The sequence below is a fragment of the Anas acuta genome, chromosome 13 (assembly GCF_963932015.1).
Source record: "Anas acuta chromosome 13, bAnaAcu1.1, whole genome shotgun sequence".
Lineage (NCBI taxonomy): Eukaryota > Metazoa > Chordata > Aves > Anseriformes > Anatidae > Anas > Anas acuta.
In genome coordinates, this window is record NC_088991.1 from 20,333,308 (window position 1) to 20,361,188 (window position 27,881).

A 27,881-nucleotide genomic window follows, 5' to 3' on the forward strand; every position below is an offset into this window, starting at 1 on the left:
ATTTTGGGGCAATTCCTCATTTTGGGGGGAACCTCTTCATTTTGGGGGCAATTCCTCATTTTGGGGGGAACCTCCTCATTTTGGGGGCGATTCCTCATTTTGGGGCAATTCCACATTTTGTGGGCAATTTCTCATCTTGGGGGCACCTCCTCAATTTGGGGGCAATTCCTCATTTTGAGATCAATTCCTCATATTGGGGCAATTCAGCATTTTGGGGGCACCTCCTAATTTTGGGGGCACCTCCTCAATTTGAGGGCACCTCCTCATTTAGGGCATCAACTCCTCAGCTGTGTGGGCACCTCCTCATTTTGGGGCAATTCCTCCTTTTAGGGGCAATTCCGCATTTTGGGGGCAAATCCTCAATTTGGGGGCACCTCCTCATTTGGGGGATCAATTCCTCAATTTGGGGGCACCTCCTCATTTTGGGGACAATTCCTCCTTTTGGGGGCAATTCCTCCTTTTGGGGGCAAATCCTCAATTTTGGGGCACCTCCTCAATTTGGGGGATCAACTCCTCAGCTGTGTGGACACCTCCTCATTTTGGGGTCAATTCCCCATCCCCCCCCCCCCCCCCTTCCCCCCCCACCCCCGACCCGCTCCGAGCCGAGCGCTCCCCTCCCGCTGCCGGCTCGGTCCGCAGGGGCGTGGGAAAGGCCGGCAAATCTCGGCTCTCCACTCGGGCCAATCAGCGTGCGGTGCGCGGCCGCCAGGGGGCGCCATTGGACCGCGGCTGAGCCGGGGGGCGGGGCGAGGGGCCGGGGCCGGGGCCGGGCCGTCGGGGCGCCGCCGCCCGGCGGCGCCCCGACGGCCCGGCCCCGTCCCCGTCCCCCCGCCCCGCCCGCTCGGTGGAGGGGCGGGGGGGAGCCGGGAGGGCCCGATCGCTTTAAGAACCGACGGCGGGGGCGGGAGAGGGGCGTGCCGGCTGCTCGAAGCCCCCGTCGGGGCGCTCGGCGATTGGCCGCGCCGCCTCGGGTTGGCTGCGCCGCTGCCTGCCGGGGGGAGTAGAGGGGGCGGCGCGGCGGGCGGAGGCGCTGTGCGAGCCGGGACGCCGGAGGGGACGGCACGGAGAGACGGCGGGGCCGGGCCGGCACGGAGCGCGGAGGAGCGGAGCCGCCGTCGGGGCGCTGCCCGCGGGGGGCGCGGGGCCGATGCGGGGCTGAGGAGCGGAGCCGCCCCCGCGGCATGGGCGCCTGACGCCCGGTGCCGTCCCGCCGCCGAGGGACGATGGCGCGGCCCCGCGGCGGGCGGTGGCTGCTGGGCGTGCTGCTCGCCCTGTGCCGCCTGGCCGCGCCGCTCGCCAAGAGCCTGGAGCCCGTCTCCTGGAGCGCCGGCAACCCCAAGTACGTGCGGCACGGGGGCGCGGGGGGTGCGGGGGGGCGCCCGCCTCGCCCTTCCCCCGGTGGCGAAATTAAAAAAAAAAAAAAAAAAGAAAAAAAACGAGGCGAAGCGAGAGGAAAAAAAATATATATATAAATATATATGTTTAGAAAATCTCGCCCCGCGCTCTCTGGCCTCGGAAATGGAGCGGCGGGGGGAGCCGCGAAGAGCGCCCGCTGCGTGCGGACCTGCCGCCGGCAGCGCCTCGGACGCCGGAGCCGCCCGGGAGCTGGCGGTGGCTTTCTACGGACGGCGAGAAATAGAAAAATCCCCGCTTGGAATACAGAGCCCGCGGAGCGCTGCAGCAGCGCACAGCTCGAGCCGCTGGTGGTTTGCTCGTTCCCAGCACGCCTGGCTGCTGCCCGAGCGTCTGGTGGCTTTTTTCTTTCTTTTTTTTTTTTTTTTCTTTCTTTTTTTCTAATTTTTTTTTTTTTTGGTCCGGAATCTGGGGAGCGTGTCGCGTCCCGCCTGGAGCCAGCCCGGCGGCCCCCCCCGAGAGCGTCCCGCAGCCGCCGCCGCTCCTCGCCTGCAGCCGCCGCGCCCCGCAGCCGCTCCGCACCCGCTCGGCGCCGGCAGGGGACCGCCGCCGGCTCCTTCGCCGCCCCCTTCCCACCCTTTGCTCGGCTCCGCGCTCGCGTTTCGGTGTGCCGAAGGCTGCGGCTATATTGGGCTGCCTCCTATTTCTTTCTTTCTTTTTTTTTTTTTTTTTTTTTCCCTCCTCCCTCCCCGTGGCTCCCCTGTTATAAATAGGCAGCTGCGGAATGCCGCCGGCGGGCGGTAGGTGCGGGGCTGGGACCCCCCCCCCCGGCCTGGTGGCCACGGACACCCCCGGAGTTTGGGGGGGCGGGGGGTCCTGGGGGAGGGCTCTGCCCGCTGTGGGGGCAGAGCGGTGGGGCTCGGTTTTTGGGGCCCGGCAGGGCGGGGGCGGCGGGGCTCGGTGCCCCGGGGGGGGTCCCAACCAACCCAACCCCCCCCCGCCCCCCGTCGGGGCGGGCGGCCCTGCAGAGCCTCGGAAAGGGCGCTTTTGGCCCCAAAAGCAGGTGCGTGGGGGCGAGGGGAGAGGCGCTTCTCTCGCCCCCCCCGGCCGGTGGTGGCTGTGTTTGGGGGGCGGCGGAGCGAGGGGGGGGCGCGGGGGGCTTCCAGCGCTCGCTGCCGCCTCCCCCAGCCCCTGCCCGCTGTGCTCGGGGCTTAAAACCGCGGACAATGAGCGTCGCCTTTCCAGCATGCCTGGAATAAAGAGTAAGGAAAAGCTTTAAAAGACGTTTAAACGCTCGACATGGTTACTAATGACCTATCGATGTTTTGGGACCGATTATATCAGGATGTTTTTGGTAGCCCTCTTGCTGGGCTTTATCTTGTAAATCGCGGGCTGTTTGTTTATCTTAGCCCCTTCTCTTCGTAGTTTAAAAAAAAAAAAAAAAAATCCAGCTTTTTATCTTGATTTCCCACCCCCACCGTATTTCTCGAGAACAAAAAGAAAAGTTCTCGAGAGTTGGAGAAAACTGACACGGTTTGGGAGCCCTCTCCAGTTGGACACTTAAGCGAAAACCAAACATTTATCTTTTTTTGGGTGTGTGTGTGGGGGGCAACTTCACTGCGCATAAACTCCTGAATTCGGCGTGTTGGAAAAGCTGGGAAGAGATCTCTGGTGGTTTTCAGAACTGCAATAAGTAAATTCTCCTACTCGGATTTTTTTTTTTTCCTCCCTTTTGAAGATTTCTCTGTTAGCTCGAAGCAAAAAGCAAAGGAACTTTTACCCGTAGGAATTGATCTTTTGTGTTTATAAGTCTGCTATGTCAGCACGAAGGGCCGGGGGGGCGGGGAGCGAGGAAAAAGCAAATTGGTTCCAGAAACCGCCACCTTTTTATTTCAAAAGGGGCAGTGGGAGATAGAAATCTCTTTGAGTTTGTTGTGTTAGCTTGAGGAACGTGCAGGTAGATGCGTGTGAAGCCGGGCAGCGAGGGGCGGCTGTTTCCCCCCCTGCGCCGTGCGCTTGGCGATTGCGCCGCCGGTGCCCAGAGCAGGGCGAGAATTCCCGGGGCTCCTTGGCACGGTGGAGCCCAGAGGCTGGGGATGGTGGCGCGCTTCTGGTGCTCACCAGCAGCTGGGAAGCTTGCCCCTGCTCGAGTGAACCTGGTTTATTGGCGTTTGCGTTTATTAAATTGTCAAGGCCTGGAAAGTTGGGAGGCGTCCATGGCAGTAACGACCCTGCTGGTGCGCAGCGCGGCTCTGCTCGGGGCTGGGTGCGGGGGGAACTTTTCCGATCCCTCTGCAGGGGCCTGCGAGCTGCCCACCGCTGTCCCCGTGCGAAGCCCTGGGCCTGGTGGCCTCGCGGATGTCCCCATGGCAGGGTGGCACTCGGTGACCCGTCCATTCCTTGAGTTTTCGCTGGGTTTGCAGCGTGGCTGCGCCCAGAGCCCTGGCCATAAATGCGGGCAGCTGTGGGGCGTCGTGCTTGCTCCAGCGTGGGGCTGCGTGGCTCGGTGGGGGCACCTACCCATGGGTTTGTCATGGTTTGACAAACCTACCCATGGTTTGTCACCACGGTGGTGGCAGGAGGAGGTGGAAGTGCCTGAAACGGCAGCGCAGCCGCCCAGAAATGGCTCTTGGGGTGCCACAACCCGAACGGGATGGGTTCTGTGCAGGGTGTCCTAGTGAACGCTGTGCCTGGCGAGGAAGGCGAGGTGTCCTAGGTGAGCAGAGGTGGTGAGGTGTTGGTGCCTGCCGTGGGGCCTCGGTTCCTCACCCGCCCGCTGCGTCTGGAGCTCCGGCTGGGCCGCGGTGCCTCGCGCCCTCCGTGCGCGTTTGCTCGTCTTGGGGCTGGCTCCTGTTCCACATTACCCCCTGCCCCTCAAACTTCCCTCTCCCTCTCTCTTTTTTCCTCGCTTCTTAATGCCTTCGTGCTCCTCCTCAGGTTTCCGCGGGGTGTGCGGAATGAGGCAGGACCTCTTCAGAGCCGCTCTCGCCAGCGAACACAATCGAGCGAGCACGTTTCCGAGGAACGGCCTGGAAAGCGTGCGCCGCGAGTAGCCCCGTGCCGGAAACCCACGCTCTTTGTTAGGCTGGGATTACTTTCCCTGGCCCTGCACATTACAAAACCCCTGCGTGTGCTGCGGGGTGCTTTGGGCTCTCCAGAGCCCGTTCGTGGTGCACGGGGAGAGCCCCAGCCTGCCTTTGTCGGCACTGGGGTGCCTGCCTGTTTTCAGAGTAAAGAGAGCGAAAGCCTTTAAAAATAACACCGTGAAGTGGAATTTTCCAGCAGATACAAGGAAAAAGTATCGCGTGCTGGACCGCTCGGCCTTGATAGTGTCCCTGTAAATAATGAAAATATTTTTCTGCCCTTTTCTTCTCTGGGCTGCTGCTCCTGTGAAGTGTGAGTGTGGGACTCCGTCGGTGTGTCGCGGGCAGGTTTCTGATCTGATATTTGTTATTAAGGGGCACTGATAACACGTCTGATACCGAGAGCAATTTCCTAACGTTCTTAAACGAGTTAGGAATATCTTAATCTTTAGTCCTGCGCTCGGTGCCGGGGAAAATGCTTTCCTTCTGCTCCTGGGTGCTCGCTCAAAAGCCAGAAGTGGATCGTGACTGCGTTTGTGTCGTGAATGGTTCTGCCTCTTTAAAGGGGGGAAAAAAAAGAAAAGAAAAACAGGCCCAGAAATGCTTTCGCAGGATAAAAGGTTACAATTTTCACAAACCTATGCTTGGGACAAGTTTAGGCTCAATTAGATCCCCTTTGAGTGAGCTTTCCTTGGGATGTGAGCGGAGCCTCTTTAAGGGGTCTCAGCGAACCAATATGGTTTTAATTTTATTCCATCATGTCTGAAGGGGGCTTTTTGAAAACCATTCTCTGCGTTTATGGGAGGGGGGAGCTGAAGTGTGGTTTCAATGATTTAATCGGCCCTTTTGCTACTTAGCAGTTAGCGTTCGGGGTTGTTGGTTGGAGCTCGCTATTGTTAAACAACCTGGAATTGCACAGAAATTCTGACTAAATCTTTGCTGAAATCCCCCGGCTGTAATTCTGGAGAAATATTGACCCTGGTGGGCTCCTGTGCCGAACGTTAAAAGGAAGCATTCCTAATAAAATATGGTTTGGAAAATTCATTTCAGGCTGGAATTCGCCTTTCCAGAAAGCATTTTAATAAGGAGGTGGGGGAAATGGGACACATCATCCATGGAGCTTTTAAGAATCGGTCATTGCAGCTCTGCTTTTCTCTCTTTCTCTCAAATAAATTTTACTCGGATCTGCTCACTTGCTAGCTCCGAGGAGCCATCGAGCAACTTTCTAAAAACAAAACAAATGCATTTAAAAAATGAAAAAGTAAGCGGGGTGGGGAGGGAAAAAAAAAAAATCCAGACGCAGACAAAAGTCTAATCCTTTGTGGTATTTTTATTCTGTCTTTAATGACATTATGGTGTCCTATTGAATTCTGTGAGCACTGAGTTTGAAGCCTGGTGTATCTTTGCTTTTTTTAATGCCTTTTATGAGGGACAAAGTGCTTGCGGGAAAGCTGTTTTCGCTGGGAAGAGTTGGCCTGGAGCTTTGCATCAGTGGGCTAACACTTGTCGGAGCAGATGTAATTTAATTACCGTACTAGTGGGCGCATGAGGCGCTCCGCAGTGTAAGGAGTTGGGAAATATTGAAAACACGCTGCTTATTTTTAATTAAAAAACATGTTTGGCTCGTGGGGCCGCTGGGGACGTGGTCCTTGAGGGGAGCACGGGGCCGGGTGCCGTGGCTGCGGCCCCTGGCTCGTGGGGTCTGGGGCATCCAGATGGCCGCGTAAGCGATCTTATGGCGTGCGTGCACCTTCGCCTGCCGCATCCGAGGGGCTTTGCCTAATCTCCGAGGACTGGTTTGGATTAAGCAAGCCCGGACAGTCTGAATCCGGGTTCATGTTTCCCTCTGGAAAGAAGGAGCCCCTTCCCAGTGTGCCAGGAGGTCGCGGTGGGAGCGCAGCCCTGGGTGCTGCTGTCAGGGTCCTCGGGGCGCAGCTCCCCTTCTGCTCCCCCTGGGGGAAAGGGGCACCCGGGGCTGGCTGCGTGTCTCTCGGGAATGGCTTCATTAACTTAAATTAAAAAAAAAAAAAAAAAAAGTGAATGCCGAGCTGCGGCTATTGCAGTAGCTGGGTAAATACCACTGGATTCTATAAAATGGTTTTAACTGCTTCCTTTAAAAGGCAAAAAAGAGCCGTGATGGGGTGGCTGATTGATTGTAAAAGGAGCTGGAGCTTTCTCCAGAGCAAAACAGCTGCTGCAGTTCCTTGGAGCTGTGTCGGGAGCGGCGACAGAGCTGGGGCTTTTGTGTGGCTCCTGCTCGGGGCTCGGGCAGGCTGCTCCTGGGCCTGGCGTCAGCATCTCCTGGCTGTAAGCTGCCCGTGGGTCCCCTTCCCAAATGAGCTGTGGGCAGCAGAGGTGTGCCGTGGCCACGTCCTCACCTTGGCACAGGTTTGTTGTGGGGCAGGGGGCCCCTCCGAGCCACCCCTGGGGGCGCAGAGGGTGCTGGAGCCACGCAGGGCACACATTGAGAGGTGTTCCCCGGGAACTGGTGTCTGGCCAGAGGGACTGACCCCGAGTTCTGTGTGGGATCCCTGGCCCCATGGCCCCGCTGGCGGCACCCCCTCATCGCAGCAGCAGCGGCATCGCTGCTCGGAAGCCAATCTGCCCGAGGAGCGCCGGAGTCCGGTGGGAAAACATCTTGTAGCGATCAGTAGCACATGCTACTTGGAGTCTGGCAGCCGAAACAGGGTGGGGAGAAACAAAGCTGAAATCCATTCTGTGTCTAATTAATGATTGCTTGTATCAGGAGAGCAGGAGGAGGACTCCGGGCTCGGCGCTATCGCGGCGTCACATCTGGGCAGGAATGTGGCGCTGGTGCGGGGCTTTTGTTGTGCTCAGCCATGGAGAGCCGGGCTCCTTTTTGCTGCTTTCTGCTGCTTTTTTGCATTTCCCTTCCCGTTCCCCGCTTCGGGGTGGTTGCTGTAACAGGGAAGGCGCCTCTTCAGCATCCCCCGGGGAGCAGGAGGTGTCTCGTTGTGCCGGGCTGGTGCCACCCCTCCTGCTCTGGGAGGCTGTGGGGCCGAGCCTGGGCAGCACACCAAGCATCCTCCGAGGAGGCTTTTCCTGCCACTCGTGTGCTGTCCCAGTTTGGCACCGGTGCTCTGCCAGTAGCTGTACTGGAGCAGCAGGGCCCTGTCCCTGCTTGGAGGGTGCCGATGCTGGGCTCTGGGCTGGGCGGGTGCGTTGTGAGGGGTGCGTGGTGCAGGCAGGTGCCTGGGGGGCACCCCGGGCTCTGCTCACCGCCCACCCCGCAGCGAGGGGCAGTTTTTGGGGGATTTGCCTGCCCTGAGCCCATGGATTTGGCTGCTGGGGAAGGGGGCAGGTGAGGGGGCCTGGGCTGTGCTCAGGGAGAGGTGGGGAGGCACGGGGTGGCGGCGCAGCAGGTGAGGGGCTGGTGGCACGCCCCCTGGATGCCTTTTTCCCCCAAGTCTGAGTTGTCCTTTCCTGTTTTTCCTGGATCTGAAGTTCAGCCTTTGTGGTTTTGGTAGCGTTGTGACGTTCTGGAGTGAGCGAAGGAGAGGCCAGGCCCTGGATGTGTCCGTGGGTGAACTTCCCTCGGTGCCCTCCAGACAGCTCGGGGCTGGGTGCCAGGACCGGTGCCCAGCAGGGCACGGTGGTGCTTGGGGACAGCCCCACGGGACTGCACCCGGAGAGGCATCATCCCTGGGGACAGGGGTCCTGGTGGCTGGGCTGGGGGCTCCCGAGCCCTGTGTCCCTCCCGAGCAGCGAGGGGACAGCAGTGTCCTCCCTTTCCCTGTGCCGTGCAGCAGCCACCCCACTGCTAGCAGGGACTTGGCTTTTGGTGTGCGACTCCGGGTGCGTGCCACGGGGAAGCACCGCGCGCTCGTGCTGCTTTTGGGCACGAACACACCGCTAACACAGCTCCGAATGCGGGCGCATTTTCCTTCCTGCTGAGGCTTTGGGGCGGCTGCAGCACCGCACACGCCGCACGCAGCTCGGTGGCAGAGGCGAGGCGAGGGCTCGGTGCCCCCTTCCCCGTGCCGCCCGTGTTGGCACCGCGGTGGGCTCCTGCTGCGCGCCGGGGTGCTGAGCACGCAGCGGGTGCTCCGGGTGCTCCGGGTTCCTTTGTCTGGCCTCGCTGTAGTAACGCAGCCGAACGCGAGGGGGAGGTCTGGGGGCCCCCCCGGGAATCCAGCCCCTTCCCCACCTGGCTTGGAGGGGACGCGCAGCTCGCGGCCATCCCCCTCGGAAAGGGGCGACGCGTGCGGGTGCCTCCGGTGCGCGGGGTTTGGGCGGGTGGCAGCGGGGCCGGGGTTGCTCCGGTGGTGCCGGGGGGGCTGCGGGCAGGCGGGGGGGCTGCCGGCACAGCCCGCTGCAGCAGCCCGGGCGGCATATGGAAAGGATCTGGGTGTAATATCCCGAGCTGCAGAACAGCTTTGCTGAAGAGGCCACTTCAGCAGGGGACGCGGTGCGGTTAGTCCTCCCGGCTGACACATCCCAGGCCTTCCTCAGACTTGAAAGAGCTCGAGCTCGCCTTTGAATCTGAGGATTTATGGCCCTTTTAGGCCTCTCCAATAAAAGCACGGCTCCCTTCTCAGACAGAGCCCACCGTCTCCCTCCTCCGGGCTCATTATCCCGGGGATTTGTGTTGCTTGCTCTCCCCTTCTCTCGCTCTCTTGTTCGCTACCGCTGCTTTCTTCAGATGTGCGGCCGAGGACTTCAGAGCATAAAAGCGGAGCCAGCGTGAGCCGGGGGAGCTGGGGGTCCCGGCCGTGCTGCCAGGGGCTGTGGCGGCCACGGCTCCGTGCCCAGCGTGGCACAGGGACGGTTTCTCCCTGCTGGATGGTTTCTCCCTGCCGGGAGGATGCCGGGGGCTCGGCTCCACGGGGGCCGTGGCCGCAGCAGGTCCGGCGGTCGCAGGATCCCCGTGCGCCCGCCGCCCCCTGCGCCGTCTCGACGCATGCGGGCACTTCAGCATCCTCAGCCCCACAGATCATGTCTGTTTTATACAGGCCCGTCAAGCCTCTAACTGTTTAAAGAGAGGCTTAGGAAAGAGTCCAGAGAAACGACATAATAATTATTGTATTACAAATTGTTTCCTTTAATGGGCCCTGTCGGATCGCTCAGTCTGCTAAACACATTGTGCCCTCCCCCAGCCCCCCGCCCGGCCGGCCCGCACTTCGGCAGCCTTTTTCCACTCGCGCAGCCTTTGCTTACAAACCCAGCCCCTCTGGAAAATTCCTGCAGCCTCGGAGGGGCAGGCAGGGGCTGGGGGCTGCTCGGGCTGAGGGGGCTCAGGGCCGTGAGGCGAGGAGAGGAGCGGTGCCGCCGTCCTTGGAGCAGGCTCCGCAGGACAGGTCCTATTCCTGTGTGGTTGGGGTGGCTCCTGTCCCTTTTTCTGGTGGCTGCAATTTGTGTCTGAAGGGCTTTGGGGCTGGTGGTACCTCTTCCAGATGCTTTGCTGAGCCCGGGATGCTCTCAGTCTTGTTCTCTCTGCTTGTGTCCCTGGGGCGGGTGCGGTGCCCTCTCCATGAGCCTGCCCGGGTGCCCCCGCGTGTCCCCAAGCAGCTCTCCGGCTCAGCTGCCGCTGCTCCTCGTCCTCCCCCAGGCACATCAGGCCCAGGGCGATGCCAGCAGCCCCGCTGCCGTGCGCTCAGGTGGTGGCTGCCACCCATGTCCCCTCCCGTGCCCGGTGCTGCCGGCCCTGCAGAGCCCCCCAGCCCCCCCCCGGGCTGTGGTGTGTAAGGAGAGGAGCCGCGCGCGGCAGCGCGAATTTTTTCGCTGCCCCCAAAGAATCGATGCGCTGGAATTAAGCAGCAGGTTACATTTCTTCGGCGCGGAGCAGCAAATATGTTTTAAATTTGGCAGCCGGCAGCGAAGAGCGGGTGGGAGAAATTTTCCAGGTATTGCGTTACACTTTCCCCTACAAGGGCTCTGCTTTGGCGCTGGGGATTAAAGGGAGGGGGGCAGCCCTCGGTGCGGGGAGGGCGATTTAGCCCGCCGTGGGCAGGGCTGGGGGCAGCGGTGGCGGTGTCCCTGGGGGGCACCTGGTGCGCCGCGCGTCCCGGTGTGCCGTGGGGGCCCGCGGCGTGCCGGCCCGGCTGACTCACGGCCCGCTGGGGCTGGGGAGCGCTGCGGGGGCCGGCCGGGATTAATTCTGGGCTTCCTCCCTCTGGGCGCGATGGGAAATTTCCACCTGGCGCTGCCTCCCCGCGCGGGCACCGCCCGGTTTCTCTGGCTTGCCCGGTGTTGTGATTTATCCTAATCTCCCGCTCTGATGTATTTAATAAACACTTCATGCAAGAGCGAGCCTGGAATTCACTCCGAGCACAGAACTGGGGCTTGGCCAATTAGTCAATTATTTCAGAATAAGGAAAATTTTTTAAGAAAACATGAAAAAGAAACCTGTCCTGAGGTGGGAGGGGAAGGCCTGGCTGATGCATCTGCGAGCGGCCCCTCTCCTGGGGGAAGCTTGGGGGCCAGAATGCGGCAAGCTCGGGTCCAACTCATGCCTCTACTGCGTGGCCCAGGGTCTGGGGTGTGCTGTGGTGGGCAGGGGGCTTTTGGCAGCACATTCTGGCTGCTGGAGCCCTGCTGCCCTGGTGAGACGGGGCGCTGCATCTTGCTTGTGTGGAGCAGGGGCTGGGGGCTCGGCTCTGGGCTTGGCTCCGGGCTCGCGGTGTTCCCCCCGCACCCGGCTGCCCCCTGCATTGTCCTGCGGCAGCCGTGCGGCACGGGCTGTCCCCTCCGGGGCTGGCAGCAGCGTGCCACATTGTTCCAGCTTCCCTGGCAGCAGCAGGAGGAGGAGATGCTCTGCTGCGAGGTGGGGCAGGGCCCCCCGGTGCTGTGGGCAGCGGGGGCTCGGAGCTCTGCGCCCCACGTCGCTGCGGTGCCCAAAGCCCCGTCCTGGCCGGGGAGAGCGGGGGCCTGCTTGGCTTAAAGTTTCAGGAAGCGGCTCGGAGGTGCGAAGAGCTGAAGGCGGCTGGAATTTCCCCTTCAGCTGTGTTTGTTTTTGAGCTTGGATTATTCTTGCTCGGTGTAAACTCTGCGGAGACACGTCCTGGGTGCGCGCCCCTGCCTGCGTGTCCGGAGCGGCGTGCGTGCCCGCACTGTGCCCCCCCCCCCCATGCTCCCCACCCCAGCTGTGGCTAATTGCTGGGCTCGGGGACAGCGACAGCGTGGCCAGGTGGCAAGGTCAGGGCTGGCAGAGGCAAGGACAGGAGCTGGCATCGTGCACCAAGCCGTCTCCCACCCCTCTGGAGCATGGGTGCTCGCTCCTGCACCAGCATGGGGGTGTGCCCGAAGCTCCTGCGAGGGCATTGATGTTGCTGCAGTTGGGTAACTGGTTTTATTTGTTCTTTTTGCTCTCCCGGATTTAAACAAAAGCTCATCGGTAAGGATAGGGGACGGAGGAAAGCTGTGGCGTGCTGGAGCCACCCCTGTGGCGGTGGTGAAGGCAAGGAGAGGGGCACAACCCCGGCAGCTTTGGTGGCTGCGGGTGCTTGGGGTGGCACCCAGCACCCCGGTGCACGAGGCAGCCTGCCCACCTGGGCTCTGGGGTTTTTTCCTCCCCGGATCAACCAAGGAAACAGCTCCAGGGCCCCTCCTTTGTGTGCGCCCTTGTGAAATTAGACTTTGGTCCCAAAGGGATGGGTAGGGAACGGCACCGGGGGCAGCGGTGGGAGCAGGCGGTGCCCCGAGCCCTGCCAGGGACCAGCTCTGGTGCCAGTCCCGTGTGGCAGGGATGGGCCCTGCACTGCTCCCCGGGGTCGGGGGGCTTGGAGGCATGCGGGGGGACAGCAGGAGAGGGGGGGGCCCATGCGAGTCCCTTCCGGAGGAGAGGTTCCAGGTGGCAGGGAGGTTTAACGCTTGGTTACGCTTTTGATCTTTGCCCTGACTTGGTTAGTGATGGGAGCTGCTTCCCTAATTACCCCCTGCGTGTAGGGCTGGTGGGGTTGTTTATGCTTATCCCATCTCTCTCAGGAAAAAATAATAAAAAACCTCCTGCCAGGGTGTGTGTAGGGTGGGGGAGAGCAGCGTGCTTTCCCATACAGCGCAGGAATCCTGGAGCACTGTTCATATAGCCCAGGGTGTTCCCACCCACGGCAGGCAGTTTCATGCTCCTTCACCGGTTTCATAACATCCAGGAGAGGCACGAAAGTTTTCCAAAACCGCCTCCCTTTGTTGTGCTCCGAACACAGACGGGTGCTGGGTGCCCCCTGTCCGGCAGCGGGGCTGTGCCCACCTTGGTTTGGGGGGGGCCGTCCCCGCACCGCAGCGCTCCTCGCTCCGTTCCTCCTCGTTTCGGAGCGGGGCACCCATCGGTGCTGGGGGTGCCGGTGTGAGCAGCAGGGAAATGTGTTTTTTGGTGGCAGGTGAGGGCTGGCTGTCCCAGGAGCAGCCTTTTGTCCCTCCCGTGTTTCTCCTTTCTGAGCGTGGAGGTGCTGGGGTTGGGGGTGGAGGTGCGCAGGCCCTGCTGCGGAGCTGCCGGAGTTAATCCATGCTCACAAAGCAGTTTGGGTTTGTAGGATGTGGGGCTTGCAAGCAGGGCATGGGCGTGCTGTGGCTTCATAACATAGCGCAGGCAGAGCCGAGGAGCTCCCATTTCCCCATGGCAGGAGCCGTTCTCCTGCTGGGGTCACCCCCGCGTCCTGCGCCCTGCGAGAGGGGTCCCCCTGCACCCCCCTTTGGGATGCTGATGTCTTACAGGGGCGCAGGGGAATCGCGCTCCCCGTTTATGGAAGATAAAGAGATCTGTTGATAGCACGAATGGTTTCCTTACACAAGTCTTGAGAGAGGGTGACAGATAGTGAAGTGCTGGGCTAATTGCTTCCAGATGCTCCCTCCCCTGGCCGGGACACCGGTGCCGTGTGTGTTCCTCCCTGCCAGCCTCGCCGAGCGCAGCCGAGGACTCAGCCAAAAGCCGGGGCCGGCCCGAGAGATCTCAAATGAGCCGAAATGAATCCCGTCGGGGTGGCTCCGGGTCCCCCCGCGGTGCTGGCGGCCGGGGCATCGCCGTGCTTTGGTGGGAGCGGGGCGGCTGGCGGGCTGCAGCTGAGCCCCTGCCGGTTACATGAGCCCCCGAGCTGGGGCTTTCTGAAAAATGTCGAGCGCGGTGGGACTCGTGATGAAATGCAGAATTGGCAGCGCTCGCTCCATTGTGCTCCGCGGGCCGAGCTCCGAAGCAGCCTCCTCTCCTCTCCTCTCCTCTCCTCTCCTCTCCTCTCCTCTCCTCTCCTCTCCTCTCCTCTCCTCTCCTCTCCTCTCCTCTCCTCTCCTCTCCTCTCCTCTCCTCTCCTCTCCTCTCCTCTCCTCTCCTCTCCTCTCCTCTCCTCTCCTCTCCTCTCCTCTCCTCTCCTCTCCTCTCCTCTCCTCTCCTCTCCTCTCCTCTCCTCTCCTCTCCTCTCCTCTCCTCTCCTCTCCTCTCCTCTCCTCTCCTCTCCTCTCCTCTCCTCTCCTCTCCTCTCCTCTCCTCTCCTCTCCTCTCCTCTCCTCTCCTCTCCTCTCCTCTCCTCTCCTCTCCTCCCGCTGCCTCGGGCTGTTTGTGCCGCGGAGGCTGAGCTTTTTGGCATCCAGGCTTTCGTGCGCGGAGCATCGGCGCTAGCAGCAGTATTAATGATTATTTATTGGTTCTTAATGCCAAGGAACGTAAACAGCTGGCTGATGCAGTGCAAAGGTGCTGCTGCGGCGGGACGCGGGCTTATCTCCCAGCGCCGGGCTCGAAGCACTTCATGAATTACTCCAAGGAGGTGGCGTCGCCTCACGGCTGGTGCCTTGTTTTGATAAACTTTCCTCAAGGTAGAGGTTCCGAAACTGCTTGGCTGCTGAGCTCCCCGTTAATTACCCGGGGCTGTCGGGTGAAAGGGAGGAGCGGGGCGCTGCTCTCAGCCTTCCCCCTCGCGCGCCTGGCCCCGCGCATCCATCGGGCTCCGCTGCGCTCCTGGCAAAGCGCCTCCGTTCCTACGACTTGTTCTGAGGCTGTGGCTCTGACCTTGATTTACGCCGACAATTTGGTATCGATGCTGGTTGTTTTTGTTTTTTTTCAGGCTAACTGGAATAAGGGTAAATGCAGCCTGATGATAAAGGTGCCGGGAAGAAGAGGGAGCAAAGTGGCTCGCCCGGCGGTGCCGGCTGATGGGCGCAGGTTCTGCGGCTCCGCAATTTCCCCTGCTTTTAGCCCTTGACAAAGCTCGGTGGGAAAGAGAAAGGAAAATGTGAGCGGAGAGAAATTTATGACTCCCGTGCTTTCTCTAGTGCTTCTGAAGGTGAGAGTCGAGTCACTTTGCCATGTACAAGCTCAGCAAGTCCAGACTGTCCCCAGAGAGTTTCTGAAGCCGTGCGGGGAGAAATAATGCTTGGGGTTAAAAATAGACGCTTGACAATAGGAAGGAAGGACTGAAAAAGCTCCGCGCTAAGGGAAGTGGACAGGAGCTGGGTGAAAGGCATCTGGATTACGCTGAGCTGCTAGGGCTTGGCTTTAATGATTTCAGACTGGAATTAAAGCTCGTTTGCACTTGTCCTAACCAGAAGCAGGTTTTGCTCTTGGGTTTGGACGTCAATCAAGCCGGGGGAGCTGCCCCTTTTTCTGAGGGTGTCCCAAAAGTTCCCTTTCCCTGCTGCTCCTCTGTCTCTGGTGGATGCTGCGCCCAGCTCGCTGGGATGCGGAGCCTGGGGGGGCCTGGCCTGGGAGAAGAAAGAAGTTAATTAAACCCTAATGAAGGAGGGCAGGTGGGAAACAGCTTCCGCTGCCAAACAGCCAGGAAAAATCCGGCACTGGAGGAAAACGCTCCAGCTCCTCTGCGTTTTTAACCCCTGATCTGGAGGGGGGGGACCTGAATCCTGCGCTGCCCACCCTGGGCACTTTGTTGTGGGCTGGGAGCGTGCGGCCGCGCCGAGGGGAGGCGGAACGAGCGGCTCTGTGCAAGGTGCAGGGCTGCTGATTCCAACCCCGTTGCCCGGGGCTTTTGTTAAAGCTCATTAAAACCATCTGTGGCTGCCGGAGCCTGACCAGAAAGCCCGAGCGGTGACGGAGGCTGGGGCAGCTCGAGTCCCCCGGGATGGGGACGCGGCCAGCGCCGTCCCCCCCGGGGCAGCCGCCAACAGCGGGCACCCTCGTGCCCCGCTCGGATGCTGGAGCACAACCAGCAGCGATTCCGGCTTCTTGCTTAGTTTCAAGCTTCATTCTTCCTGTCCTGTTTCTTTAACTTTGGCAGCTTTCTTGGCCTTCTCTGCGGCACGGGATGCCGCGAATGCTGCGCGAACAATAGGGCTCAGAGGTGGGGTGGGAGGGTGGAAGGAGATGAAAGAGGGAAAGTAAAATTGAAGCATGTCTGGAAGTGCATTTTGATGTAAATGGGACTTTTTGATGGACTTTGAGAGACACCAGCAGAAAGGGCACTGGCCCCCTTCAGCGTGCAGAGCTCCGGGGCTCTTTATGTGGTCAGGAAAGGGCACTTTTTGATCACCAAGGCGCTTTGTCGGGTGCACCTCCAATTACCCAATGTTCCTCCCGTCCTCATGGTTGCCCGTGTCCCAGTGAGCGGTGGCCCCACGTGCCCAGCGGGTGGGCAGAAATGGGATGGGGACGGTCACACTTTGTGGGGACAGACCTCCGGCCAGCGGTCACCTTCCCAATCCTCCTCCTCCTCTTCTGCCTCCTGGCAGGGCTCTGGGAACGGGGCAGAATTTAAGGCTTGGTTTGGAGAAGTGTTTTTGCAAGAGAGGAAAGGCAAAAAAGGGGCTGGGTGCTGGGCAGAGCCCCCGCATTCATCCTTGCCCACCGCTTCTTGAAGCCAACGACTGGAGAGCCGCATCCTCTGAAGCTCAGTGGGGCAGCCAGGAGGGCACGGCTGCGTCCTGGCCGTGCTCCGAGCAGCCCCCACAAACCTGTCCCTGCTCCGGGGAGGGCTGGCTTTGCAGCCCCCGTCGTCCTTTTGATCTCACCCAGTCCCAGCCCTTGTCCTTGGCACCGTCTCAGCAGCTCTCCAGTGCTGGTGGAGATGTGGCATTGTCGTGAGTCATTCTTCTTCCTTTCTGCTGCTTTTTTTTTTTGTTTGTTCTTCTCCCAACAGAGCGTTTATGAAAAGGAAGCAGCAGATTGATCCAGTAAACCAGAGCAAAACAAATGCACGGCATTTATTGTGCAAAAGGCACCTCCATCCTGCTTGGCACAGCTCGTGGGGACCAGGGGGGGGCTGGGGGCGGGCGGTCTCCTCCTGTCACCTCTCCACGTGCTCGCCTGCCTCTGCCTGGCAGCCGCTAACCTTGCGAAGACGAGAGGAGGAGAAACGAGGACAGAGCTGCTCCCTGGGAGGGAGATTTGACAGGCGGGGGGAGAGGAGCCGGGAAGGTCGGGCAGTTCTGGCGTGTGGCTGTGTTTGTGCTGTCTGCAGCGATCTGGACGGGAGAGGAGCGCCCGTCACTTCTCGTCTCTGCTGCCGGAGCTGAGCGCCGGGCTCGTGGCTGTCCCCGCGTCGCCCCGCGGCTCACCGCAGCCTCCCTGCTCCAGATTTTGTCCACGTGCGGTGTTTTCTTTTGGTGTGGAGCTTTCCAGTCCCATGGATTTGAAGCCTCACGGGCTGGGGTCTCTCCCCCGGTGGCTGCCTGCTCCCGGCTCGGGTCCGGCTCCGTTCTCCTCCCCTGCCCGCAGGACGCAGGCGCTGCCTTCACCTTCGGGAAGCTGTCGGCAGCCGGGAAATTTATTGCTGGCGTAAAAGCATCAAAAATGAAGCATTTGTAACAGCCGTTAAAAAGTGCGAGGCGGCTGCAGACAAACTTGTTTCTTCCTCTGACAGAGTTCTGAGTCAGTCCTTTAATCTCTAATCTAGGTTTATGGTCATCTTTATTGAAATGCTGGGCTCCGTGCGAAGCTGACATGTATGACCATCATAAAACAGGAGTTATGGGAGCCCGGAATTGCCTTGATGGTCCAAGTGTCTGCAGGAAGCGTTTTTAAAATCTGTAATCGGGATTTATTGGCCTTCATGGCTGAAACTGTCAGTAGAAAATAAAATAATCAGCCCAGGACATTTTTTTTCGCCTTCTCTTTGGCGTTCGCCTCCCGTCCCACGTATCCTTACGTGACGGCGTGCCTGCAGCGGGGCCGGGCAGGACCCTGACGGCCCAGGCCACCCGTTTGCCTCTGGTTTCAGCAGCGGTGAGGCCTGTGTGTGAGGCCAATGATGCATTTTTCTACAAGACAACTAATTAATTTCAGAGCTCTGGGGGAAGGAGCGTGCAGCCAGCCCGTAGCTGCGCGCCCTGTCCTGGCAGGCCTCTCCACATGGAGACTTTGGTGCCCTGAAGTTTCTTCCTGTGGAGGGTGCTGAATGTCTTTCTGGGGGAATTTTTCTTTTTTTTGGGGGATTAGCTAAGTGCACCCGATGCTTTCCCACTCCTCTCTCATCCCTGAGTCACTCCTGTGCTCTGGGCTTGCGGGCAGTGTTGCTCTCTCCAGTGCCTGGTGTTACCCTGCGTGCACCGTGGGCGCAGGATCTGTCCCGTGCTCCTGGCATCCAGATGGAGAGCTCCGAGCATCTCCGAGCATTTTCTTCAGCTGAAAAGATGCTCGGAGCCCTCCCTCTCGCCCGTCATGCTGTGCTAACCTTCCTCTTCTCCCTGCCTTTGGTGAGCAGCGATGTTCTGCTTGCTTCCCAAACCGGGGGTGAAACCAGGATTCACCCTGAGCGCTGGGACGCTCGGGTCCCTGGTGCCTCCAGCAGTGGCCCCGCGCTGCTGCTGCCTTGTGTTGGGTCGGTGCCGCGCTGCAGTCGGTGCTTCGGTGCAGCTGCCTTATCAGCTAAACGTGTAATTTCCTCGCAGAGCGATGTCAGGTTTGTCAAACAGAGCCATTCTTTGTAAGGAGGTGTGGGCTGCGATTAATTGGTGTGCGTACAAAACTATGCTAAGGGATTTATTTGAGACTGAAGCGTGCTTATAATTTTTTTTTTTTTTCCCTGTTGAACGACTGCGGTGGAAGCTGATGATTTCTCTGAAGGCCTCAACTTGGCTCTGCCCTAAAAATTGGATCTGAGGCTCGGGAGCGCGGCGCGGCTGCCGGCGGAGGTCCGAAAGCCCCGCTGCGGCACGGCCGGGGCGCTGCCGAGGGTGCCAGCAGACGTCCCCGCTGCTGCTGCTGCTCCAGCCGCCTCGCCTCGGCCCTCCCCGGCTGCGTGGCACCGAGCTGGAAAAAGCCACAAGCAAGTCGGAGCCTAACCCGCAACTAAAAATGACACCCGAAAGCGCCGAGTCCGGAAGCGGCCTGCGCAGGTTGTTAAGTGCCTGCTTCCCTTTGGTTTAACAAATATCTTCTTTCATGGAAAGGCTTTTTTTTTTTTTTTTTTTTCCCTTAAACTTTCTCATATGATCATCACCCTTAATCACGCAGGGTGACTTCTCGAAGCACTTTTTTAAATGCCAATTTTTTACCCAGGTTTTAAAATTGAAATTCATTTTTTATCCAAAGGCAGGATATAAATGACTCTACTAAAATTAGATTAATCCTAATAAGAATGTCAGTTATCATTTCTGAATACATTAATTTTTTTTTTGAAATTTTACATGCCTCTTTAGCTATAATTGCTGGTGTAATTTCTTACATAGACATAGTCTGTCCTCACGGTTGACAGAAATACTTAATGCAATGTCGACACCGCAGTAAGTTCTAAATTAGTGCGTCGCAGACATTGCAGGCGTTTTGAACTTTCTCCTTAATAAGTTAAAAAAAAAAAAAAAGAGAGAGACCTCAAGTGCAAAACATGATTAAAATGCACTCGGAAAACGGGGCTGAAGGAGGCAGAGGCTGGGTGGTGATGGGTCGGGGATGGTTGGGTCGGTCCCTGGGTGGACGCGGCTGCAGCCCCTGCGTCGAGCATCGCCGTGCACCCCAACGGGCTGAGACGACACCAGCCAAAAACTCCTCGCCCAGGTCTTTCTGGCGCTAGCCATCTAGGCGTCTGGTCTGCAAAAACTGGTTATTCCTGGTGTGTGTGTGTGACCTCTTCATTTGCGAGAGGATGGAGAGGCGCTGCAGGGCGTGCGGGCTGGCGCTGGGTGACTGCAGCGATGCGAAGCCTCCGCGTGTCGGGGCGGGTGGGTTCGGGATTCTTGGTCAGCGTGCAGGGAGTGCGCATCTTCCGAGGGCCCTGGGATGTCCCCAGCGTTGTGTTGTGGCCGTGCCACGTGCCAGGGGGACAGCGGGTGACATTGCTGTGCCCGGTGTGGGCAGCGTCCCCGTGCACACAGTGTTGCGCCCTGCTGCAGTATTGCAGAGGAGAGGGTTCTGCTCCCCATTAAATGCTCCAAGCACCACGTGCGAGGCTCTGCCTCCAGTGTGGCAGGGGAAGGGCTCTCGGCATTGGCATGGTGGCATGGTGGGGACGTGTCCCCAGCTTGGTGGCACGGCGCGTGGTGGGGAGGGGACCGCAGGCGGGAGTGCCGTAAGTAGCGGGATGCTGGGGCGAGGCCCCGGGGAATCGCATCTGGCAGCGAAACTGTGGGGGAGGAAGTGGTCGGGGGGAATTCTGGTCTCTCCTGCGGCATCTTGTCAGCTCGCTCGCTGCACGTGGGTGGCAAGTTGGAGGGGTTTTGGCTCTGGGGTGGGGATTGTGCACGCTCCCCGTCCGCAGGCTCTGCTGCTGGCAATTGGAAACTGCTGGCGCGGGAGCGGCGCGAGGGCGGCGGGGGAGCGGGGACAGCCGGTGGGCTCGCAGCGTGCTGGGGTGGCTCTGCCCCGCTCCTCCTCCTCCTCTTTGTCCTCACCAGGTTCATTTTCAGGTTCAAAACAAGAGCAAACAGGAGATGCCAGCCCCAGGCGGGCTCCTCGGGCTGGGGAATGCTGGCGGGCCGGGGCGGTAGGAGAAGCTGTCCTTCCAGGAGCCAGGCAATTTCTCTCTCCCTGCCCTCTCCCCTTAAAGCAAATAGCAGCAGGCTCTGCCAAAGAGGACTGCTGGCTTTTAACTCCTTTGCTATTTGCCTAGCGCTGCAGAGGAAAGGCCAGCCAGGGGGCTGAGGCTCACGGTCCTCCCCAGTGCCTGGCGTAATCCCGCTGCTGGCAGGGCAGCAGGGAGGTGAAGCCCTCCCCAGGCTGCTCTCGGGACACGAGCTGACCCCGATGGGTGCCCGACACCCGAACTGCTGGGGTTTTGTAGGAGGCAACGCTTGGACTAGCCTGAGACCAGCAGCCCCGTTTCCCTCCTGCACTCACAAATCCTGCCTTGAAGACAGACGAGCCGGCCCGCAGCGTGACCGGGTGTTGGGGCAGGAGCAAGTGCGCGGAGCTCCTAATGACACGTCTAGGAGCTGAGCTTTGTGGTGGTGGCCTCCCTGAAGAGAGGCTTGCTGCTGGGCTGGGGAGAGCTTTCTTTAGCATGCTGCTAAAAGGCTCTTTCGATGAGACGCTGCTTTGCTGGAGGAGTTCTTGGAGAGGTGCAGGTCTTGGCACCGTGCTGCTGCGAAGGGAACAACTTGGAGACTCATGGAGAGGTTGGGGTTGGAAGGGACCTCAACGATGGCATGGGCAGGGACATCTCTACACCAGGCTGCTGGTTTCCGTGCTTGCTCTGCGTCTGCTGTGGAGCTGGAAGCTCTTTGTGTGCTCTCCCAGCTGCAATCCCTGCGGTCTGACCAGCTGCGGTGCGCCCTGAGTGCACCCAGGCTGGGTTCAGGGGGCTCTGCGCCCACCCAGCAGCTCTGCTCCGTGTCCCTGAAGGGCGAAACCTTCGGGTCTGGCAGCGTCTGCGACACCTGAGACAGCAACGCGCTTTCTTGTTCCTCTCTCGCTTCTCATATTCCCAAAAGGAGGTTGTACATTTTATTAAAGTTCAGCCGTACGTGTATCCAGCCTAAAAATAAAAGCGAGTACGAGCCAGATCTCTTTCAGCGAGGGGCGAGGTTTAAACCTGACACTGCCGCGCTGTGCCGCCTGCGAGCGGCGCTTGGAAGGGGTTTTGGGGAGAAAAGGGCATTTTTCCTCCCTGCTGAGCAACTGTAGGGAGCACGGCCCGAGGTGGAGGCTGGCTTTCTGCTTTCTTGTGGAACTGGCTCACCGGTCCTCAGTGATCTCCTACATTTTGTGTGCATGAGGAAAAGAGGGGGGGGGAGAAAACAAGTCTTTTGAGCTCTTATGACTCATCTTCAGCTTTTTCTCCTAGACCCGTCCAAAACAGCCTGTGGTGTGGGGTTGAAAGTCCTGTACAGCCAAGTATAGCGTGAAGATTACAGGGCTGACTCAGAGGGTAGGAATACGGTGTGACCTGGTTACCGGGGCAGTTATTACATGGCTGGAGTGGACAGTCGTGGTGGTTGCTGTATGCGTGCATTTCGCCGTAATGGGGTGGTTAAGAAAGTCTGCAGAAGTCAGAACACGGCCTCCAGTCGAGCAAGTTCCCGGTAATGACACGAGGGCTCGCGGAGACGGTGATTTACGGCTGCCTGGGAAGATGGTGCTTCCAGACTTAGCCCAAATTACAAAACTCGTTTCGCCACCCCTGGGAGTCAGGAGATCAAAAGGAGCGGGCGTGAGTCACGCCGCAGCCGCAGGAGGGGAGCCCCGGCCGCGGCGCTGGCCCTGCCCGGCCGGCTGGCAGCCGCCACCCCAGGGGCCGCCGGAGCCTGCGCGACCTGTCGGAGCGGGGCACGGCACCCCTAATTGCGCTGCGGGTAACCGGTCCTGGGGTTTTCTCCTCCCCATGCCCAGTTCCTAATGTCGGGATTCATCTTTTGGAACCGCAGCAGTGCTTACCCAAGGCAAGCCGAGCCCCAGCTGGCCCAGGGACCGGGGTCGGCACATGGGGCACGGGGAGCTGAGTCGCCTGGGGGGCCCTCCTGCACCCCTGGGGTCTGCGGAGTGGGGATGTGCTGAGCTTTCTCCCTGCAGGACCCGTGTGTGGGGAGGTGGTTGTTGGCCTGACCTGGTTTTGGGGGTTCCCACAGCTGGGACCGGGCAGGTTTTGGGGTGCAGCAGTCACCGGGGCGCAGCGTGCGCCTGCTGGAGCCCCCGCGTGCTGGTGGTGCAGATGATGGCTTCCCTGCGCCGTGGGGCCTAACCACAGCTGTAACTTCATCTCTTCCCGTCTTTGCTTTCACTTCTTAATTTTTCAGGCTGACTTTGCAGTTCAGCAGGCAGGAGGGGCTCTCCAGGAGGTGCCAGGGTTGGAGCCGGGCCTTGGACCCAGCGAGCGGTGCCGTCCCCTCGGCTGAGCCCCTGTGCGGGGTCCGGGCGGAGGGCTGCAGGGCGGAGGGCTGCAGCACGCCTCCTTTCTGCTCTGGGGCCGCATCTGCATTACAATGCGCGGGGCTTGGCGGGGAGGTCTCGCTCTCGGCTTCCTTGGGCACAGGAGCGCTGCTGCCGGCTTCCCTTCCAAGTGGGCGCGCAGCCGCCGCGGTGTGCCATGCCAAAGTAATTCTTTGCTTTGGAACCGGGAGGCGAAATCTCCTCCGTCTCATTTCGGAGGGGTCAGGGAAGAAGTGGGAACCCCGCTGGTCGGACCTTGTTCCCTTTTAACCTGTCTCTCCCTCTCCCCCCGGCCTCCAGATGAATGGAGAGGGAGCGGGGCTGCAGCCAGAGCACGGGCACGGGCGTTCCTGGGCCTCCCCCAAACCAAAGCAAAACAGAAAAACAAATGGAGCCGAGCGGGGAACCTGAGCTGCTTCCGGCAGATCATTTCATGTCTGCAGCATCCAGGCCTTGGGTTTTGGGTCCGTGCCGCTTCGGAGGAATTCTAGCTTTAGAAATTCCTGGTGGTGAGCGGGGCTTGGCTGCGGGACGTTTTTCCTGGCCGGGGTCCTGCAAGAAGAGCCCGGGCTCTTCGGGGGGCAGGAAGCCCCCTCGCCGACCAGGTGGTCTCGCTGCGCTCTGGGGCGACGTCAGGAGAGGCTCTGCACGCCCTGCCCTTCCTGCTCGCCTCTCCCCTCGCCCTCTCTGTTTTTGGGAGGGTGCCTGTGCATGCCTCCGGAGAGCTGGTCCCCGGGGTGGATGCATGCAGATGTTGACCTCGGTAGGCCTGGCGAAGCTCAAACGAGGGCGTAGGGCTGCAGGGAGCAGCAGAAGGGGAGCGCTCGCTCCTCCGCGCCTCGCCGGGCTGGGGCCCCGCGGCCAGAGCCTGCGCCTCATTGTCTCACTTTTCTCTCCATTCCTACGCCAATTAAAGAGCCGTGTTGCCATTCATGGCCCTTATGGTTTTGTTCAGTTGTCTGTCAGCTCTTGTCAAGCCCTGTTCCCTTCCCCTCCCCCATTTTAAAAAACAAAACCCCTTACAAACCCCGCTTTGAATCGCATCTTACCTCATGCGCAGCGTGGGGCCCCATTGATGGCGGCGGCGCGGGAGATGCCGGCCGCGGAGGCAGGGAGACCGCTCCCCACGCCGCCTTTGTGGGCCGCCGCCGCCGGCCCCCTCCCCGCGGCCTGACAGCATTAATTAGATAGCTCGGCTTGTCTTCATTTCTCGGAGGGGAGGCGCGGGACGGTGCCACTCGAGGGAGGGAAACGCAGCCGCCCGCGCTTATTTATTTATTTGGTGGTATTTTGGCCAGCTCCTGGGTAATGCCGCTTATTGTCCTGGGGGAATAAGGAGTTTGCAGGAGTGGCTCTGCGTGCGGGGCAGGGCTGGGCGCCCAGGCAGCGTGCTGTCCCTCGTCCTGCCCTGCCAGCACCTGCCACCCCCCCCAAAACGGGGTCCGGGGCCCGCGGTCCCCCCGGAGCCGCTGCCACCGCTCGCGGAGAGCGCTGCAGGTGGCAGCAGCAGCCCGCGCGAGTGGCCTGGCCCCAATTAAATCTCCTCCAAAGTGCCTCAATTACCGTCTTGTTTTTAATTTTCCTCGTGGGGTTGGGTAAATAGCATTTGTTGGGATGGCTTGGGTGCACGGGGCGCTGCGCGGAGCTGGGAGCAAGGAGCCTCGGCGGGCTGCTCACTTCAGCGCCTGGCCCTGGTGAGGGCCGTGCGCCTTCCTCCTCCTCCTCCTCTTCCTCAGCCTCATCCCCCCCACGGCCTTGCTGGAAATCCAATGGGGGCACCAGAAGAGCACCCGGTTTGCACTGAAGGAGCGACTGCATGCAGACGAGGAAAGCCCAGAGTTACTCCGAGACAATAAAAACCCAAAGACCCCCCCCAGCTCTGAGGGACGGGGTCATGCAGCCTGGTGGGGTGTCTGTGAGCACCACCACCCTACAACCTGGACGGCCGGCCTGCTTTCTTGTACCAAGACCCCTGGAGCCCTCTTCTGCTCATGGCAAGCATGGTGCGACCTGGAGCCTCGAGTGCTTGCGGACTGGGAGAGTGGAGGCAGATCTGAGCGTGGGTAGGGAATCCTGCTCGGGGGGACAGAGCGAGCCTGAGGCTGTGGGAATTGTCCTTTTTGCCTGGTGACCTCTGCGAGCTGCTCCTGAACCGGGCTTCCTCTGGTGTGGTGATAACAAAAGGAACGTGGCTGGACGTCGGAGGGACCGTGTTGTCGCCTGGCGGATGGTTGTCCTGGATGAAGAGCATCTCCTCTGATGGAAACGGGCTCTCTGCTCTTCGTCCCTTTGCTAGTTGAGGGACCGCGCACGTTTGGTGATCAGCATTTTGGTGGCCACCGTGCACCTTGCGAAAAAAGCTGCTGCTGGTTTTGTTTCTTACAAGGCTGCTGTCACGGCCACTTGCCGAGGTGTGAGGAACGCCCGTCGCGCTCAAATTGAGGTGGACGGCAGCTTGTTTGGGCGCCTTGTACTTGCCACTTGCAATCACGCTCCCTGGAGCTGCCGGGCGAGGATGCGGCCGTGGAGGCCAGCCTGGAGCGAGGCCTCTGTGCCTCTGGGGACAGGGCTGAGCCCCCCCGATGGCCGTGGGTGGCGGAGAGGAGCGCTCCCCCCCCGGCCTTCCCGTCACAGCCTCCGCCCGGGGCGCCTCGGGCATCCTCCTGGTGTTTTTCCCCTCGCAGCTGGTGTTTACAGGCCCGCTGCTTACATTTTAGCTCGGGTTTGGTAATAAACCCCGATCAGTCATCGGCGCAGAACTTTGCGGGGGATGACATATGCTGGAGAAACGTTTACTTCAGTGGGTTTCAGTTCATGGGAGGAAATGGTGCTCCTGGGGGGGGGACGCTGGCCCCTCAGCGGCCCAGCTGTGGCTGAGGTGTCGCAGGGCCATGGGTTGGTGGTGCCGGGGGACACGTCCCCCAGAGAAGGGGGTCCCAAGGGGCCTCGCGTCTCTGCTCCCTTCTGTGTCCCTCCGGTGTCCCCTCTGGGGCTGATTTTGTGTCCTGTGCACCTTCCCCAGGCGTGCCCCCCGTTACCACCACGGGGGGGTTTGGGGGAGCGGCGGCGCTACAAAATGGCAGCCGCCTGGGGGGGGGGGGTTGCCATGGCGACCCGTTTCTGCCTCACTGATGCGTCGTGTAAATCCGTTTAGAAACGAGAAGGGCCTTTTGTCTTTGGGAGGCTTGAATGGGCCTCATTAAACCTGAAACGGGGGAAAAAAGGGCCTTAAAGTGTGTCTGGGAGGGGGACGGGTCGAGTGGGGAGCGGGGGGGCTGCTTGTGGTGGTGTGGAGAGGAGGAGGCAGGGCTGTGGGATGAGGGCTGCCCTTCCCGGGGGCTGCTGGCACCCCGGCTTCGTGTTTAAGTCAAAAAAGCGTGGATTCTGCTCATGCTGCCCCAGCTGATGCTGAAAGCAGGCGAGGGGCCTCCAGCCAGGGGGCAGCGGGGCGCTGGGGGGCACCGGGACGTGCCCACCCCCTGCCCCCACGCCGCTAACGAGGTGGAATCCCTCGTTAATTCAGCTGCTCTGCTGGGGGGCGGGCAGGGAGCCAGCATTGTGTTTATCATTAAAGGTATTAGGAATGATCCTGAGAATTACGGAGCGGGGCGCATTGCTACAGAGCCGGATAAATTGCTGCAAGGAGCCGGCCGGGGAGATTAGCCGGCCACTTAACGCGGGGGGTAGCCACCAGCAGACCCTCCTTGGTCGTGGCGACGGGGCCGAACCGCTGGGCGATTCCTTTGCTGAAGTCCTGGTGGTGTGAAATGGCCCCCGGGAGCCCCCCTGGCTGGGGGCTGCGGCTCCCCAAGGACTTGGGGTGGTTGGAGCAGGGGCAGGAGCTCGCCGTGCCGTGCCCTGCCTTCACCAGTGGGTGATGCAGGACTTGCAGAGGCCGTGTGGGATGGCATTTGGACCATGTTGGTGGCTGAGTGATGGGCAAAATTGAGCCGGGCAGAGGTGCCGGGGTGCACAGCTCCTCCCTTCGAGCAGCCGAGGCCGAAGGCACGAGCACGCCGCCGGATCGCCGCCTCCCGCTCCCCTCGCCGGGCGGATGCAGCAGAAATAGAAGAGGTCCGCAGAAGGGCAGTGGAAATAATTATACAGAGATTAGCAGGAATAAAAAGATCGAAGGCTCTTCTTAAAGGAGGCTAATAATAGAAGAGCACATGAAAGACGTGGGATCTGAAAGCGCGGGGATGGGGAATGGCGTGCTCCTATTTACCCTTTCTTGCAGCGACAAGAATCTCGACTGCACGAATGGGAAGGCGACAGACACAGATGGGAGGTAGAGGAGGGCCGGGGACCGCTTCATTCAAGTTGTAATTAACTTCCTTCCACTGGATATCTTTGTTCCCGAGAATTTAACAGGAGTCAAAAGGAAGGGCTCGGACTGTAATAACACTGGGCGTTGGAAAAGAAAGTTGTAAGAGCCCTCCTGCCTCAGTGATGGTGGGGAGGAACCTGATTTTCTTGGTGCCCCAGCACGGTGCTGCCGCTCTGGGATGGATGTGGGCACTGGGCCGGGCTGTGTCTGCTCTGAGGATGCTGTTCTGCCACGGCATGGGCGGTGTGAAGGTGCTCTGGTGGTCCCAGAGCTTGCTCCTGACCCCTTGGTTCATCTGGCGTGCTGAAAATAAGGCTTCAGCCTGTGGTTGGGCACCTGCACAGCTCTCCCAGGTTCCGTACGCTGCGCTAATGCTTTTCAGAAGTTTTTCATGGGTTTTCCAGCGTTTTTACTGGGTCGTTTCAGCTTTCAGAGCTGCTGGCTGTTCCCCTGTTTGCTCTCGTTTCCCAGTTCCCGCGAGCTGTGGGGAGCTGCAGGAGCTGGGGCACGCCAAATGGCAGCGAGTGCCCAACGCCGCCCAGCTGGGCGCTTCTGGCAGCTCTTAACTTCGTTTTTGGAGACCTAAAGGAAGGAAGACAACTCCAAAACATGCTCTTCTACTGTGGTCTTCAAGTCCTGAAAGCCTGGATGAATCTGGAGCTCTTGTGTACCAGTATCTGCCCCCTGTAACTGGGTTCTTGCTGTCCTCTGCTCGCCGTGCATCGCTCAGCCTCGGCTGCTAAAAGTAGATGTCCTCCTTGTAAGATGCGTATTTCTGGGTTTCTTTGAAGAAAACAGCATTTAGCATATGTCATCTTCTATGTATGTCAGAATTAATGCTTTAGAGTATCTTATCCAGCGAGGGGGTTGTTGTTCGGTGTTGTTCTGTTTTCTGCGAAGCCGGAGATAAAGTGAAAGGTGCGTT

General features: G+C 60.0%; 1 protein-coding gene across 1 annotated transcript in view; it reads left to right on the forward strand.

Annotated features, from left to right (window-relative positions):
* Window positions 1-948: 948 nt before the first annotated feature.
* EFNB1 (ephrin B1) overlaps window positions 949-27,881 on the forward strand; it is a 55,116-nt gene continuing 28,183 nt past the window's right edge. Inside the window, exon 1 of the mRNA XM_068696542.1 lies at window positions 949-1,339. Within this exon, the coding sequence (XP_068552643.1) occupies window positions 1,224-1,339 (116 nt within the window). The 5' untranslated portion in view covers window positions 949-1,223. The remainder of the gene's footprint in view (window positions 1,340-27,881) is intronic.